This window comes from Notothenia rossii (assembly GCF_949606895.1).
Source record: "Notothenia rossii genome assembly, chromosome: 3".
NCBI classification, from domain to species: domain Eukaryota; kingdom Metazoa; phylum Chordata; class Actinopteri; order Perciformes; family Nototheniidae; genus Notothenia; species Notothenia rossii.
In genome coordinates, this window is record NC_136901.1 from 86,686,238 (window position 1) to 86,704,031 (window position 17,794).

Sequence of the window (17,794 nt, forward strand, 5' to 3'; positions counted from 1 at the left end):
AAAACTCTAACACAGGAAAAAGACCTCCCCAAAACGCCTCATTGGAGATTTCTCATGTTCTTCCTGGACATTGTGACGGCTGAACACCCAGTAGCCACGCCCAGAGCTATGACCAGGCTGATTGGTCCAAATTAACCAATCCACGGACTTCCTCTCACACACACACACACACACACACACACACACACACACACACACACACGCACACGCACACGCACATACACACATACACACTCAGTGCAGGCAGCTCTGCTGATCTCTCCTACCTGGCTGCAGGCTGATAACAGACAGTTGGGATAGCCTGCGAAATTCTCTCTGCAGACCCATTCTGACAGCATTTATCAACCTTTTTCTAACTCAATATCAAGCCACACTTATTGTTTTTACTTCGGCTGTGACTTTGTGTGTGCTCAGGGTGAGTTTGGATGTGTTTTGCTGTGTATCGCTAAACAAGGAAACCACACCTCCACGGAGCTCAGCGCGATTCACAACGTCCTGACCAATCAGAGCACACTGTGCTCACAGGGAGGGTGGGGGCTGGAGCTACTGGAGCTACAACGAGCCGTTAAAGGCAGAGAGTGAAATTCAGTGAATACACGTAGTTTACAGAGATGCTGTATGAGAAACCAATGTGAGTTTGGAAAATTGCACAATATAAATCTATTCTAGTAGACCTCAACAATTATGATCAGTGAAAATGGCCATGACATGTCTCCTTTAATGAAAGATGTTGTGTTTTGAAGGAAAAATTCTGGGTTGTAATCAATGTCTTTGTTTGTCTTTTCTTCTTTCAGGGGATAATAATGGATGGCCCCATCTTTTCGACAAGTATTTTGGGATGCCCAGCTACACCACTGGAACAAAGTCCCATATGTGCTGTAAGTATTCTGTTCCTCGACTTCAAAATAACACCCACTCTAAATAAATCGAAGCTGTTATGGCATTGTCTGATGAAATTGTCCTTGATTTCAGTGCTGTGCTGCAGTATTTTCCGATTCACAGAAACTCAAAGGGTTGCTCTAAAGCAGGGATAGGCAAATGGCGGGCCCCGGGCCGTATGCGGCCCCCACCTCCTGTTTTTGCAGCCCTCAGATTAATTTATAAATAACGTAATTAACACTAGAACCGCCAACGGGGTCAATTTGACCCAGAGCTGTTTTATATTGTATGTAACTTTTTTTAAATAAAATATTAAAGTCTCCCAGTCCGTGACTTTTCCTGAAAGTGTGTTATCTAGCACCCTATGTTGTTAAAAATTGTCAATATGAAGTCAGATTGAAGAAATCGCCCCAAAAATTGCCATTTATACCTTTTTCCGCCAAGTGGGTCATATTGACCCCACCCCTTTTCGCGCTATTGATTTAGTGTGTAAACAAACATGACGTGTTGCTATAGCAACGCCGTTTGTCTACTGCGGTTCCTCATAGATTGAGATATAAAAAAAATCTCTGGCGGTTCTAGTGTTATAAAAATATATATATATATATTTTGAATTTGTTTTACTTGTAGTAATGACACCTTCCACTAGACTCCTAGTTACATCGCGAGCTGCGTACATGATTTCAAATACCGCAAAATAATCTGTGACGCATTTGTGTGTATTGTGTTTGTATCCCGGGGAAACCCTCACAAGAAACACCGGCTGTTGTTATGCCTGCTGTGATGTTAAATTGCCTCTTGTAATTATGCCTTTACAAGCTTAAAAGTTGTATTTATCATCTGAATTTGGCAAAACAAGTTTAATATCCTTAAAACCAAGACTTTGTTTATTTGAAATCAGATGAAAACAAACTGTCACGGATAGTGCTGCGTACCGGTACACCGAACCGGTACTGGACTTAAAACCGGAACGTCAGGAACCGGTACTTACGTATATTCTCCTTTGTGTTCTAAACCGTCCAAAACCTTCCATAGATCGAGAAATTTGCGCTGAGAAAAGACGAAAAACATTGTTTTGGCTTCTGATATGGCGGCCATTACTGAACTCACGAAGTCTCGCAAAATATCGCAACTGCTCGCAAGATCTGTGTGACGTCAAGGGAAGCTGGCTTAGACATAGTGGACACTGACAGCGTGGGATACTGGTTGCCATATATGGTAGTGTAGCTAAGCTAACTCCTTTGTATGTATGGTGATATAGTGTCTGCCGAAAGAGCAACACTTCACCCAGACAATGTCAATATGCTGTTGTTCTTGAACAAGAACACATAGACTTGTACTCCTGCATATTGAGTCTTGTATGTACATCACTATGTATGTAGTTGTGTTGTGTAGTTAGTAACACATGTAGAGTTCTAGAAAAGACATGGTGTAGACACAAGTTGGAAGGGGGCACAATAAACCTGACGAGTTTGAATTTGAGTTGATTATGAGTTTATTTTCAATTGATAATTAGCTCACAATAAGTTCACTTTAGTTACTCACACAACTTGACACAAGTCCGGACTTATAAGTCCGGACTTGAACCTGAACCTCTGGACTTGAGTCCGGACCTGAACCTGAATGTGAGTCCAGGTACACAGCACTAGTCACGGACCCTTCCCTGTTATCTATGATTATACACTTTTCATTCATAATTTCAGCGGGAGGGAGGGGGAGTGGTGCTGAGGAACAGCAGAGTGTGGGCTGACAGGTGTCTGTGGGAATGCAGAGACAGGCTACAAGTGTTTTAGGTTCAAGTTAGACAACTAATGTCTGGGTTAGTGTTCATGACTTCATGTGTATGTCATCTTAATGGTTAATCTCAATACACACACATTTTCCGTGCTTTCCAATAGTTTAAAATAGTTTTATTCCACTGTTTAATAACATGTTCTTTACAAACATGCCACGTAAAAATGAAATCACATTTCTGTGAACTGATATTTGTTTAGTGAGCTTATTAGAGGATGTTCCCATTTTTGGGGGAAGTTCCCTTTGATTGTAAAATGTCAATGAAGATGTCAGACTTAGTATATTTAAGCAAAAGCTCACGACAGGCCGTGGTATATGCTCATTATATCACAGCTAAGGGGCGTAGTTCGGCCCGACGCGAAGCCAAGTTTGGCAATATGAAAGAAAAATACACACTCTAATTTAAATAGTTTTTATTAGTAAATAATGATGTTCAAAATAAAATAGTCCCTCCGTTGCCTTCTGCACAAAACATAGTGCAAGGTGGTTGCTATGCAACAACACTAACAGCGAGCGAACATATTAGACAGAGAGCATTGATCCATTATTTGGCTGTTTATTTACATTAATATGTATGTTGCTGTTTATTGTGCATCCACTGAAAAACTGTCCAGCATCAGTAGCATGGTTTACGTGGTCACTTGTATAGGTTGAGGTTGTTCGAGGCTGTTGCTCGGCGTGGCGAGAATATTGCTCCACTTTCTCCGGTCCCCGAGATTGGGCTTCCAGTAGCTCTGGAGAGAGCTTTCGCACCTGTGGCCACTAACGGTCATAATTTCTCTGCTTTGTTTCAAGACCCGCATCAGAAAGCTTTTGAATGGTGGTATTTTTCCAGTTGGTCTACCTGCTCTTCACGTAGCTGGAGATAGGTACTGCTCAATCCACTCCTCCATACTATAGTAAGACCCCCCCGGATGTAGAAGTTAATCTTAAATGTTTCCATGTTATGCTTTGTAAGTTTGTTTCGTAACGGAAGACATTTAAATATATTTATAAAACTGACAAGTCAATCAAAGCAATCTGATTGGTCGATAGCGTTTTTGCGGACCTCTTTGATTACAGATTTGAAAACATCGTTGCTTGCTTTAAAAGTAGCACAATTCATTATGTTAAACCTTCAAAAGTATCTAGATATCCCTGCCCTAATGCCAAAGGAACTGCACACTGAATATGTTTTGCCGTTTGATGTCTATGTCTGGACCACTGCGTCAAAAAGGAGGGCCACCTCCGCTGCTTTCTTTTTCCAGCCCAACGGTATACTGTTTTTCTCAGACGCGGAGGGATACTGACTTGTTGTGAAAAGTAACTTACAATTCTACACGTGGTATACGCTCAGTATATCGGGCTAAGAACCAATCAGATTGCTTGATTTGACTTGTCCGTTTTATAATTGTTAATAATACAGCACATGGAATTTTTGTGTGTGTGTGTTCCAAGTGAATCTGCCGTCCCCTGGTGGCCAGTAGGGGTGGGCGATACCACAAAATCTGGATTCGATCCGATACCAAGTATTTCAGGGCCAGTATCGCCGATATCGATACAGATACTTTTTTTTAATGAAAAGTGTCTTATGTACTTTCATATACGGGAGAGCTGCATGACATGATTTTTGAGCTGAAATCATCATAAATAGACTAAATCTGAATTCATTTTCATGAATAAAGACAGGACAGTTTTTATAGACAAATAAACGTTTTACTTTTGCAAATTTAAAGTGCAAACATGAAAAATAACAATACAAAGTGGCCAGAGTAGCGAACTGTCTTCTTGCACACATCACAGTTCGCTAAGTTTGAATTGCCAGTTGTGAAATTGCTCCACACAACGCTCCTCTTTCTCTCAACCATCATGTACGTGTGTGTGTGTTGCACTCGCGAGTCGCTGGCTGCTGCTGTCCTGTCCTGTCCTGTCCTGTCCTGTCCTGCTGGCTGCTGGCTGCTGTCAGTTAGCTTGATAATCGGCGTTCAGGCAGGGAGCGCGCTGCGCGTGCGCGAGCCTCCAGGAGAGGAGGACAGCAGTGGAGAGAGAAGAAAAGAGCATATAGCCTACTTTTGTTCGTCTGCACATAGTTTTTTGAAGAAATTGACGAGTAGAGGAGACGGGGAATTTTTTTTTTAAAGTATCGATCCTATTGGCTCTAGTATCGATATTTTGAAACGTAACGTAATATCGGAAGTATCAACATTTTGGGATCAATCCGCCTACCCCTAGTGGCCAGTACATAAATGATTTGGCCACCACCACCATCAAAGTTGCCCATCCCTGCTCTAAAGCCTTTTGATCACCAGCAGCAGTTGTGATTCAACCGGGTGTAATATCACCAGAGTTGGACTGTAATAATATTACATTTGTCGGTAACGGAGTAGTGTAACGCGTTATAAATGCAGTAATTACACTACAGTTACTAACATTGCCCGACACGAGTTACTTCGTCACTTTTATAAATTCAGTCACACTACAGTTAGAATACTAACCTTAAGATTTACTAGATTCTCCCTTTGACAGACAAGAGGGGTTTCCCCCCGCAGGTTTATATTTACGTAACATTTGGGCGACTTGCGCGTCCACATGCAGTGCATAATGGCTGAGTCATCATCAACAGCGATAACTTTCGAGGGGTGGAGCACCGGTATGCCCATTATTTTGAGTTCGTCTGAAGAAAGGACAGGAATGTGAAACACAACGTCAAACCTCCACAAGCACCTGCAAAGACAACATGCTAACGTGAAGCTAATAGCTAAGGACCCCCGAACCCAGAGTGAGGATGTTGAGTGTGTGCCGAGTGCCGACTCATAAGCAGCAAAAACTAGAATTTGGACCGGTAACCAAAGCAGAGATGGACAGCCTTGTAGCATCCTTTATAGTTAAGGAAATTTAGCAATGTGCACAATGTTGAAATCTTGAAATAATCTTTAGGTTTTCACCGACTGTTTTCATCTGCGTTTTGGCTATAGCCTACTGTAGGCTGTTGCTGAGTAACCCAAAAGTAATGTAAAGAAACGAGTAAAGTAACGAGTTACTTTATGTAGAGAATAACGAAGTAAAGCAATATATTAGTAACGACCCCATCTCTGATTATCAAGTACAGTTGTGGGTGGGAAGCAGGTGAGGGGTCATGCCCTGGTGACCCTGAGTGGTTGGTTGAGAAGACTGGCTAGGTATGGTGGGGGTGTTATATTTAACCTTTGACAGATAAAACAAAGAAGCAGCTACAAGAAACCAATTTACTTCTCTTAAAAGTTCAGCCACCCCTTTTAATTGAAATAATTGTAAATGATGTTTCAGACATATTTAATAGTGTCTCTTGTTATGATTAACATGTGTTTGTATATATTGTGACCAGCCCAGGGCTACAAATACAAATGAAATAGGGGCTTAATTTGCTACACTGAATGTGAGATTAATGTTAATATATGTAATGAATGTACCCACTTACTTAGTTTACAGGTTAATATAACTGTCATGTGAATGGTTTTAATATGGACTATAATAACTGAAGTAGTTTTTGTCTGTATTCATTTGACTCAGTTTCTCAGAATCAAGCTTGAACCTTCGTAAATGACTCGGAAAAAGAGTGTTATTTTGTGCAGAGCTAAAGAAGATGTACAAAAATATGGAAGCATGATTCATACAACTAGGACCTCCACTCGTTTCATTCTTATTTCCATGAAATCACAATATTATTGTAATGTCTGCTGATGTTTGAGCATGTGCAAGGTTCTGCACACCAGAATAAAAAAAGCCAGGGTTAAGCATTAATGTATGCTGGGGTTGCTGCAGACCTCAAGAGACTCTAATGTAGGTTGATTTGTTTTTTGTCTTGTTCTCAGTGATCTTTATCCTCAAAAACGTAAATGACCTTTCTGTCAAAAGGATATTGTGTTCTTTCAATGAATGAGAATGTGTGTGATGCACCTGCAAAGTAAAAAAAAAACACAATATGGGCTGTCGGAAACTGTTGGATAATGTTCGCTTTAGGATTGATTTAGACCACATTGAACGCATGGATCAGTCTGAATCCAAGCCATAGCAGGATTTATTGAGCACTATGGGCCACTTCCCTGCATTAGATCCTCAGTTAGTGTCCTTCTGGCTGTTTTGAAGTGGAGGTTTCAATATAAAGTTGAACTACAGCCATCTGGTCTCCTATGCGTTGGAACGACCTGCCTGAGGACTTAAGGCCGGCAGAAACAGTTACCTCTTTTGAACCACTTCTCAAAGCCCTCTTTCTCAGACGTGTGATGTTTTCTTTTGATTGTTTTGTTCCTTTTATTGAAATGTTTTCGTAAAATTGTACATTTCATTATTGTCTTATCTCCGTTATGCCTTTGCATCACCTTCATTTCCCCCCACTTTTGTTTGGCCTCTCTTCCTGTTGCCTTGTATCCTGCTTTTAAATAGCTTTGTCCTTTAAGGCAAGTAGTCAACTCTGTTCTGATAAGTGCTATATAAACTGTTTTTATTATACTACCTTTGTGTGCTCTGCATTGTTGATGCACATTCATGTCAGGAGACTGCCCCTGTTTTTTAATAAAGTGCAAATTGGGTGCAATAATCAGTATTCATACTTTGAGAAAACGGTTCATAGTGAACTGTGCTTTAGTCAATATCCATAAATTAAACAATACCTGGACTTTTACTGTCGTTGGACCGGCTCAAATCCTTTCGTCTAAAGCAGGGGTGTCAAACTCATAGCCCGGGGGCCAAATCCGGCCCGCGACTTAATTTGATGTGGCCCCGCAAGAGCTTGCAAATAATATAATACGTTTATTATGTTACATGCCACTTTACAGAAGCAGGTTGCCCATAAACTAAATATCCCACAATGCATCTTGTTTTGTGACATGCGCACTGAAGAGACTTACAATTATTTGCCCTGGACTTCTGCTTTCAGACGTAGTTCATTACTAAGTTATTACCATATCCGATAATAATCCACTTCAGAGGCAATAATGCAATATAATACATTATTTTATATATATATTATATATTTATATAGTTACAACCGGCCCTTTGAGTGCATCCTTTAGGCGAATGTGGCCCGCGATGAAATTTAGTTTAACACCCCTGATCTAAAGCATTAGTGACTTTAAAAACATCCCCTTTCACAGGTGTTCCCATCAGAGGGGAGCCTTAACTCGCTTTGTGTGGCTTACTTTGTCCCTAAATGTAATTTGCTTTGCCAGGATGCCTGGTTAAACGATCCTGTCGGCTCCGTTTCAACACATCTTTCGTCTCTAAACTTGGATTTGATTAAACAAAATCAAAGCTATCTTAACCCAGGTACTAACATAAGCAGTCTTGAGAGACTTTGTTCTTCTATTAAGTATTGCCAACCTTTGTTTATCCCTCTAAATCATTTCCTCTCCTCCTTTAATCTCAGGAGTTACACTCTCTTCCAGCAGGACTATGATGTTGTGATTGTTTCAAAAAGCTCCTGTCTTGAAACTTAGTTTGATTGACGTCTCCTTATGGTGTCCCATCCCTGACCCCTCCATCTCTCCAGTGCTGAGACCCGGAGTTAGACTGTGACGGAGCACATCTTCCAGACATCCCAGTGGTGGTGACTAATGTCACACTGTCGGTGTGATAGCAGCTTTTATTGAGCACAGATAATTCCCTCAGGACAGCCAGTGTTTTGTTCTTTTTAAATCAAAGCAAGTCTCAGTTTGTCGCTTGATGGGAAAAAAACGTTATGTATCCAAAGCACATTCACAGTGATCACTATTGAGTCCATCACATAACAACACCACTCCATTCATGCTGATTACTCAGCTTGTCGATGTGTGAATACAAGCTGTGAACATATGCTTTTAGGAGAAACACTCTCTCACTATACCACTTAGGTTTCTTTTCTTCAGCTGTTGTTGATATGTTGCAATACATTAGCACAGGGCTTCACAAGCCTATGATATTTGTATGCTGCATTGCAAAGATTTCAAACATATGTGATTCTTGCATTGACATCCACCTTGTTATGGTTGTTTCCACAAACTCTCATGGCATTGTATTCAATTCTTATTCTGAGCATTTTCATTGTCCTGCATTACAATAAAAATTCCTAAGTTAGGAACTGTCCCCTGGAGCGAATACTGTGTAGGGAATTATGATTTTGTTGCAACTACTTCACAATCAGACAACACATGATCCTTCTTACCTGTAGGGACGAGTGGCTCAAGGGATTTGAACTAATCAAATTGTTTTATCATTTCATTTCTCAATCTTACCTGGGGGAGAAATTAAATATCACTTGTAGTTTTCTTGATAAATTATAAGTTTTCCTTTCAAAGTGTCGTCTTTCATTAAAAACCTAATTTGCTTTCATTGAAGCCAGGATGTAAACAAACTGCTCCATTTCATCACACCTGCATCTCTTAACTGGCATTTAATAAAGTATAATTAAAGCTTGCTTAACCCAGGAATATTTAATGAGCAATATTGAGACACCTCGTTATTCATCCTCAAAGTCATTCTTAATACATTCTGCTTTCATTATTTTAAAATCTCAGGACATACGTTCCCTTCCAGCAGGATATATGGCCAGTGCTCCATCTTTCTTGACAGTTTGGCAGTGCATGATTGACATCTCCTCTAATGTTTCCCCTTGCTCTCTCCAGTGCTGGGAGTCGTTCCTGAGCTCTGCAAGTGCCGAGACCTGGAGCTGGACTGTGACGGCGTGCAGCTTCGAGACATCCCAGCGGTGGCGGTTAATGTCACCATGATGTGAGTAGAAAATAACCGACTTGTATTTTCATTATCTTGAAGCTCAATCAATCCAATGGAAGCCTCCATCCCTGGCTTTTGTCTCCCTCAACAGCAAGCAAAAAGCTGGACTCACTTGAAGCCAGAATTATAGATTAGTCTCAGGAAGTACAGCAATCCCCTGACACTCACTTAACGACTCGCTTATGTTCTTGAAAGTGTTGTAGGAACAAGCATTCACGCACATACCTACAGTACATCTGTGGAGCCACTTTTTCTGAGGATTTAATTATTTTCAAATGATTTTCCAACATATTTTCCAACATGTATCAGACAAGGACATTTAATCCTAAAGCTATTACAACGTTTGTCAATGTTTGATGAAAGAACATTACAGTTTTCAGTCGTTATGAGTCATTTTATGTGTCCTGAAATATTAAAGCCATTATATCGCAGGTTGGCCTGTCCTCATTATCTCTTACAAAGTGTCTGCTCTGTCATTTATTTGATGTCCTTTTGGAGTCGTGTAATACTTTTTATTCAGCTCACTTTTTTCTCCCCTTTAAACTTCACTGCCTTGAAATGTTCAAAGTTGCTGTCAATCTTTGTGAATGCCGCTGACCAAGAATACTTTTGTTATCCATCGTTATTTTGATTTAGAAAAAAATTGCTTTTGGGACACTTCCACCGAGGACAATATAAACAGTTGGAGTTTTTGTTTTTACAGGCAACATGTTTCGGGGTAGATAACTAAACAGCTGGATAAATTGCTTATTTGTGTCCTGGTGGTGGTCTGGTGGGATTGGTGGTTAAGAATCAGTAATCCCTTTGAGAAGTTAATGTCCTGTCAGTGTGAGTTATTGGCCAGAAGATGACATTAGAAAGTTTGCTCGTATCGTGTCCCAATGGCAAAGATCACAGTCACCATTATCAAAATGTTTTCTGCCTTTTGGAAAGATGAATGCCTACGCCAAATGTTATTATATTTATATGTAGGTTTAGGATGGCATTATTTGAAATAGAGAAATTACTTAAAGGTGGGGTATGTTATTTATTTCAGAAACACTTTTTGTTATATTCCATGGAATGCTCTTAACATCCCGATAGCAATGAATATGAAATGCTTTGACAATAAATAAACGACCAATCATCTGAGCCGGCCCGGCTAAAATAACTGGATGGCCTACCTGCCTGTCAGCCTTCCATCTGTGCACAAACTTATCTCGTGCCCTCATTGGTCATGTGCGTGTTCGTGTGTGTTGGAGGAGGGGCTTTGTAAGGAAGTCTGAAGGAAGAGGCAGATTTTTTCCGGTTGTTTATTTTAAAATTCTAGCGCACTCGAGCTGGTTTCTCCAAAATGACATACCCCACCTTTAAGGGTGAAATATTGCATTACTTATTATCAGATCTGGAAACATTTAAATAAATGGAAACGGAAGAAACTCATGTTTCAATCAAAACAATCTCATTATTTTTTTGCTATCAAGACTTTAGACAACTTCAGTGTATAGAAAGTGACTCACATAACGCCTGTTTATTAAATGTTTTCTTTGAGTAATTAACAGAAGTAAGGAAATACCATAAAGTGAGTCATATTTCCTTTGATCCTATTGAGTGAAATGTGACTTATTTGCAAGTGGATAACTTTTTTTCAGCTTTAGCTAGATATTTCCATTCATGGCGCCGTGACTGCAGTCTTTTCACTCTGGGGATTTCTTCATTTCAAAGAGTGAGTGATAGAGTCAAAGTGAAATGAATGAGTAAGGTGCTTTATGAGTTAAAACAATGACAATATAAATAAAGGAATTATAAACATGTACTTTAGGTATGGCAGTCAAATCTCAGACAGCTGTAAATCTGCTCCACAAAGCCCTCTGGATGGTTATACAAAACATTCCCCCGCAGGTCCAGTCTGTCTTTCCAAGGACTTTATTTCGTTGTTATTTGCAAACAAGACAGGATTATTTTAAATAAAACTATTTCCCTGTCATCACACCCACAGTCTGTAGTTACATTATAGCTTATCTGTGTGACCTTTGAGCTAAATTGTGTCTGCATTGAGTCTAACGTGAAAGGAACTGATTTGCTAGAAAATATCTTCACTGAATTGTCCCAAAAGATGAGAGTGCTTATGTCTGGAAATAATGTAGGAAGAGTAAGGGAGGGGGTCATATATTTTCTTAGCTGGTCACAAAAGGCAATGTCCTGATTGACTCTAGAGGGGTTGGCTTCAAGGATGCACAATGAGTCTGTTATCTTAGAGTGCTGTACTATGGATTTCTGTCAACTTAACGTTGCTGGTTAATGATTTTCTGTCTTCAGGGCTGCTAGAGTCAAATTGCCTGACGTGTTGGAAATTAAAAGTGCAGTTTGAGGTTGTTTGGGACCAACCATCTCCATAAATTAAAAGAGCAACAGCTGTATGAAGTCCCCTAGGTTAATGCTGAAGATCAGTGTGTTAATGCACCTCAGTGGCGGCGCCAGAGTATTTGTGTTGGGTAATCTATGGTAGGGCTAACCCATGCAGTGGTGGGGCTCAAGTCAGTGTTTGGAGTTCCTGACACGCTATATCCCCCCCTTGACAGTGAAACGCCACGCGTGAGGTTTAGATTATTTCCCTGTCTCAATCAGAATTGAACTGTATGAAATAAAACGGCACATTTGTCTTGTTTTAAATAAAAAGGGATCACTGTGAACGTGACGTTAGTTAGTAGATAGTACATGTTGAAGATCCAATGGGGATACTGAATGGCGGTTCTGATTGATCTCAATCAGTAAGGCATGACCATAGACTGTATAAAGGGCATGACGCAGACCCAGCGTTTCGTTGCTCTGATTGGCTGTAGGTCTATTCAAATTGCCTTCGGAGGCATTTTGATCTGATTTGATTTTGAACCGCGGCCGTGCTGATATTATAACGCAAGAGAATTTCCACACCTTTAGTGTATAAAACTACTACTACCCACTACTTAGACTATTCCTTGCACCCCTCTTCTAGCCAGTAACGTGCACTTTGTTGTTACAGCAGGATCAGCTTGTGTGTTGTGAACAGAAATATACGGGTCGTGTCCAGTATATTTTCGCAATCCGTGTTCTCAACATGCTTACTTTAACATGATTTTTCATGGTGGGGCTAAGCCTTATAATGCAGCAATAAAAGAAGGGAAGAAGATGTGTATGTGATGCAGGTTTAAAGAGGACATATTGTACACATATCTAAGTTCTTATTTGTATTTTGTGCTTATACTGTGACATGCTTACATGTTCAAATGCTGCAGCTCCTCTGTTCGCCCTCTGTCTGAAGCGCAGTCTGGTTAGCTGGCCAAAATGTTTCAAATGTAATTCATTATTATAATTTATGTGGTCTTTATACTCATAACATTTTACTTTCAAACATGGAATATGATAATCCTTACAGTATTGCAATGCCACACAATATATTGAATTCGTAGCCCCCTGTATCTTAATAAGTTTCATTTTGTCGGATTATCGCCAGTTTACAGCCTTAATGTTCCTACTCAAGGCCCAATGCGCTTTGTGGAGAAAACATGTTTGTTTACAAAAACTCCTCCGAGTACATTAAGTGTTGCGACAGAAGTGGACCAAATGGAGTCGTTTATCAATCAGCAAACAAGTACAGAGTTAAAGAACTGCGAGCCCTCGGAGACAGAGTTAACAGAAAGAAAATCTACGCAGTCCCAACACATACCCCTTTATGGATTAGCCTTTAATCTGTTAAAAGCTTTGGAATCGACAGCTGAATCAAATGGTTACTCTGGGTCTCTTTGAGATGATAACATGGAATTAAAAAGAACAGGAGGCCATTGTGTGTCATGTTATTGACTGACTGTGATTGTTTTTGTTGGTATTTCAATTTGTAAGCTTTGTTAGGATGCGATAATCTATTCAAATGTGTGAATATATAATGGCTTGTCTTTGCGAGTAGGTGTATGAAAATGGAATAACAAGGGGAAAAGTATAGGCTATTGTTATTTCTAACAATAATACATGAACACTCCATCGACAAATATAACGTGATTTGATATTGAGATGTAGGAACTGATTGTCAGTTTAGTTGTGTTTAATACTAAGGGTAGCGACATATACAGTAGTTTAAAATGAGAATAATACTCACCACTTAGAGAGGGGGGAAAGGTACAGCAAATTGGTGTCATTAAGTTGAGGGTATTATGTTGATGTTGAATAGGACAATTGATCCTTGAAAGTCTTGAAAACCCCATTAATGAAAAACGTTATAGCATAATTTAAACCGACATGTTAAATAATAGCATGACTATCTGAGGGACGAGCTGGTCGGCTGTTCAAATGCAGCAGAACTGAACCATCATGGAAATCTGATGTGAGCCTTTCTTTCCTTTAGGTCCCTTCAAAGGAATCAGCTCCAGAAGCTTAAGGCAAACATATTCTTTAAGTACAAAAGCCTACAGAAACTGTGAGTATAACATGAATTATGGATTGCATATTAATAACAATACATTGGTTCACTCAATTTTATTTTGCCAATTTTCCATCTTCTTTTGTTGATTTATTTCCCTTTATTCAGTCTTCTTTATTGTCCATTTAAATGACCTTTTCAGCTATCATGTGAGCCTACACATTTCATTCAGTAAAGCTTAATGCTTTCACGTGACACCAAAGAGCGGAGAAAATAACCTTTGAGTGACAATACAACAGACGAGTTTCACAACTACAAAGCTGATATGCCTAATAAAGGCTACGGGGACTTCTGGGAATGCTTAAAGGAACAATTTTCCTTCTCTGCTTGCATTTATTCATTGCCGACTTAAGTTGTTTATCAACCTCGCGCACTGAGGTGGCAGGAGAATAGGTCTGACCCCTCGCCAGGAACCATTTGGCGGTGCCAGGCTGTCATTCCTCTGAAAGTTTAAGCTGATTGAAAAAGCCCCTGAAAATATGCATAAATAAATGAATCGCCAGGTGTAAAAAATACACAGAGACAAGACACAGCTGTCAGTGGAAGTTTGTTGGGCTCTCAGTATGTGCAATAGAAGAAGATTGGTATTAAACAAACCAGGATGTTCTGGTAGAAGATACTTATTTCTCTTCTCTTGGTTTTATCCCTCACTCAAATACCAAATGTATCACTGTGTATGTCTTTTTTTGCATAAAACCAACTGACTCAAAAGGTTGTTTTTGTCAATTCTTAATCGGATTTGTGTTTATTTTGTGTTGTGTATAGATATCTTCAACACAACAGAATTCAAGATGTGAGTCCTGACGCTTTCAAAGGGCTGCATAATCTGACAAGACTGTAAGTTTGTACATTTTTATTATAATCAATTATAATACCTTTGTAAACGATGTAGTAGACCAGGAGTGTCATTAGAATTATGGTCGCACTCAAAGGGCCGGTGGTAACTTTAAGATTATATAAATATACATAGATAAATATATCTAATATAAAATAATGTATTATTTAACAATGTTTCCTCTGCATTGGATTATCATCGGATATGGTAATAACTTCATAATTAACTACGTCTGACAGCAGAAGTCTAGGGCAAATAATTGCAAGTAATGGCAAGTCTCTTCAGTGGCATCTCACAAAATGAGATGCATTGTGGGACATGTAGTTTATGGGCAACGTGCTCCTGTAAAGCGGCACGTATCCTTATAATAAACGTATTATATGTTTTGCAAGCAAGCGCTTGCAAAACATATAATACGTTTATTATATATATTGTATGTGGGCCACATACAATGAAGTGGCGGGCCGGATTTGGCCACCAGGCCTTGAGTTTGACACCCCTGTTGTAGACCATGTTCACTTCAAACTACGCACTACTTTGGCTTTTTAAATGTTTTTCTAAGAAATACATTGGCTTGCTTGCCTTTTTAACTTGGTTAGGGCTACATTAATGATACTACACTACATTATTCTATGTGTGTACAGGTTCAACCTCACCACTGAAAGTAGGGAAGTATAGACTTATTGTCATCGTCTTCGATCCATGTTTTTTATTATACATTATGTTCACATAATCATTTTTTTTATCATTTGGATTTCCTATGTGGTATCTTATTTTAATTGTTTTATCCATAACCACAACATAAGTTGCCCTTGTTTCCGTCCAGGAAGAAGGGTCCGTCCAAGGTTTCTTCAATTTTTTCCCAATGAATTGTCTGGTTTCTTGAGTTTTTCTTGTACGCTGCGACGGTCTGAGGGTTCCATACGCTGTAAAGCCCCCTGAGACAAATGTATAATTTGAGGGCTGTATAAATAAAATGTAACCGCAAATGAGCATGCTGTTGCATCATTAGACCGACCGCCTCCTTATTTAGCATTTTACCGTTGACGTATACAATATACAATGTGTTTATTAAGGGTAAATTAGTTAGTACTTCAAGTACAATCCTCATTGCTGCTCTAATTTTCGGAGAGCTTCTTCGGAGAGCAGAGCCTTTTTTCCTACTTCCTGCATAACCACTTACTATAAATAGTCAATTCCTTGGTGAAAGCATCTCTGGCTGAAATGGTATGCAGAATTACAGAGAGCAGAAAGGACAATCTGATGCCGCATAGGGAGCGAGAGGGCTGATGAGTTCAACTTAAATGTCATATCAGCGGGAAGTTCCATAATGGCTGTTAAAACAGAAACATTTTTAGATATCAGGCACAATGGGAACATAGCTCCATGGTGAGCCGACTGTAATCTTCCTAACTATATAACTTCTCAGTTTGAATTGCATAAATGTTATTAAGGAACAAAAATGTAATGCTAAGGGACTAATAAATATAAAATATAAACAGTATGGCTTTGTGTAAATGGTTCTCTTTCTATTGCCAGGTTAGCCTATAGTATTGCCATATATGGCTCTGTAATTGCTGTGATTTTACTCTGTTTACACTCAAATAAATGGTGGTAGCACTGCAATTGTAAACACATCACATTTCATTTCCGTTACAGGAAATACTTCATTTCAACAGAGTGGGTGCGTGGTAGAGCAAAAGAGAAATTCATTTGAGTTTATATCGCTTTTTTTTGCATAAATGTTAAGAAATAAACATTTTTTTAAGATATGAAAAGAATAGAAGTGCACATAAATATCACTACAAATACATATAAGTATGATTCTAGCTAATACAAAGACAAACTATTAGATAAAGCTTGATTTTATGCACATATATTATTAAAAGTATGAAATATGAAATTAAATTGCAATACCTGATAGTATAAATCAAAGTTTATTTATATAGCCCAATATCACAAAACACATTTTTCTCAGTATGCTTTAAATATTACCAAACATGAATGAATGCTAAAAGATAAATACAATTACAGGGAAATAATTAAAAGACACGATTGTGTAAAATACAAATACAATGAGAACAAAAAGACTAAAAATACACTATAAAATAAGATACCATAAATTGTAGGACCAGGGGGGCAAGCATAATCTGAAACGAGCTCTATAGGCTTTATTAAAAGGAAGTTATTCAGCGCACTCTTAAAAGTATGGACACTGTCTGCCTCTCTGATCAAAGCAATAAAAGAAGGAAGCATGGTTTCCTTTCGAGCATCCTCTTATCTTCCAAACTCTTCTCTCTCAGGTATCTGAGCTACAACAGCATCGCTATCCTGAAGCCGGGGGTTTTCAAGGACCTACACAAGCTGGAGTGGTTGTATGTTTCTTCTCTACTGAAAGAAAGTTCTGCAATAGGATTCTTTACTTTGTGTAAATATTGCTTTGCCATAGGCCGAGGAGTCCAGTTTTATGATGAATAATTCCTATTTTCTTCCCTTGCATTGTTCTCTTTGTATTGCACTTCGGTAATACTTCACCCAAATCTTTATTAATGCCGTTTCATCCGAATCAATACTCTGCGAATGAGGCTGAAACTGTATCCTGTGTTTTCTTGTTTCAGGGTCTTAGAAAATAACAATATCCATCAAATATCATCCCAGACCTTCACAGGACTGAACTCGCTCGTTTTACTGTGAGTTCTTAGTTTGCACTTTTTCAGAGTTTTCTTTGTGTGGTCTCTTATCAAACCATCAAATGTTCTGCTTTTAAAAGCCTTTGTTGAACTGAATGAGTGTTCCTGTGCCTCTCGTTATTTCATTGTGTCTCCCTGATCCACAGGGTTCTGTTGAACAACTCTTTGACAAAGCTGGATGACATCTGTCGGGAAATGCCAATTTTGAACTGGCTGTAAGTAACATGTCAAGAGATGATGAGATGTCTTGTCAAAAATGTGGCATGTATTTTGATGATTTTTTTCCCTGTCTGTGTGTGTGTGTGTGGTATGTGTGTAATATTTCCTGTGTGTGTCTTTCATTACCCTTCTTGCAGGGATTTGGAGGGAAATCTCATTGAAACCATTGGAAATGCATCTTTCTCCTCATGCAGTATGCTGACAGTTCTGTAAGTATTG

At 39.1% G+C, this 17,794-nt stretch overlaps 1 protein-coding gene across 1 annotated transcript in view; it reads left to right on the forward strand.

Moving 5' to 3' along the window:
* The window catches only part of rxfp1 (relaxin family peptide receptor 1), an 85,324-nt gene that overhangs the window by 51,492 nt on the left and 16,038 nt on the right, over positions 1-17,794 (forward strand). The window contains exons 3-10 of the mRNA XM_079668143.1: positions 795-878; positions 9,291-9,396; positions 13,757-13,828; positions 14,597-14,668; positions 16,970-17,041; positions 17,285-17,356; positions 17,503-17,571; positions 17,713-17,784. Coding sequence (XP_079524269.1) covers positions 795-878; positions 9,291-9,396; positions 13,757-13,828; positions 14,597-14,668; positions 16,970-17,041; positions 17,285-17,356; positions 17,503-17,571; positions 17,713-17,784 — 619 coding nt within the window. The remainder of the gene's footprint in view (positions 1-794; positions 879-9,290; positions 9,397-13,756; positions 13,829-14,596; positions 14,669-16,969; positions 17,042-17,284; positions 17,357-17,502; positions 17,572-17,712; positions 17,785-17,794) is intronic.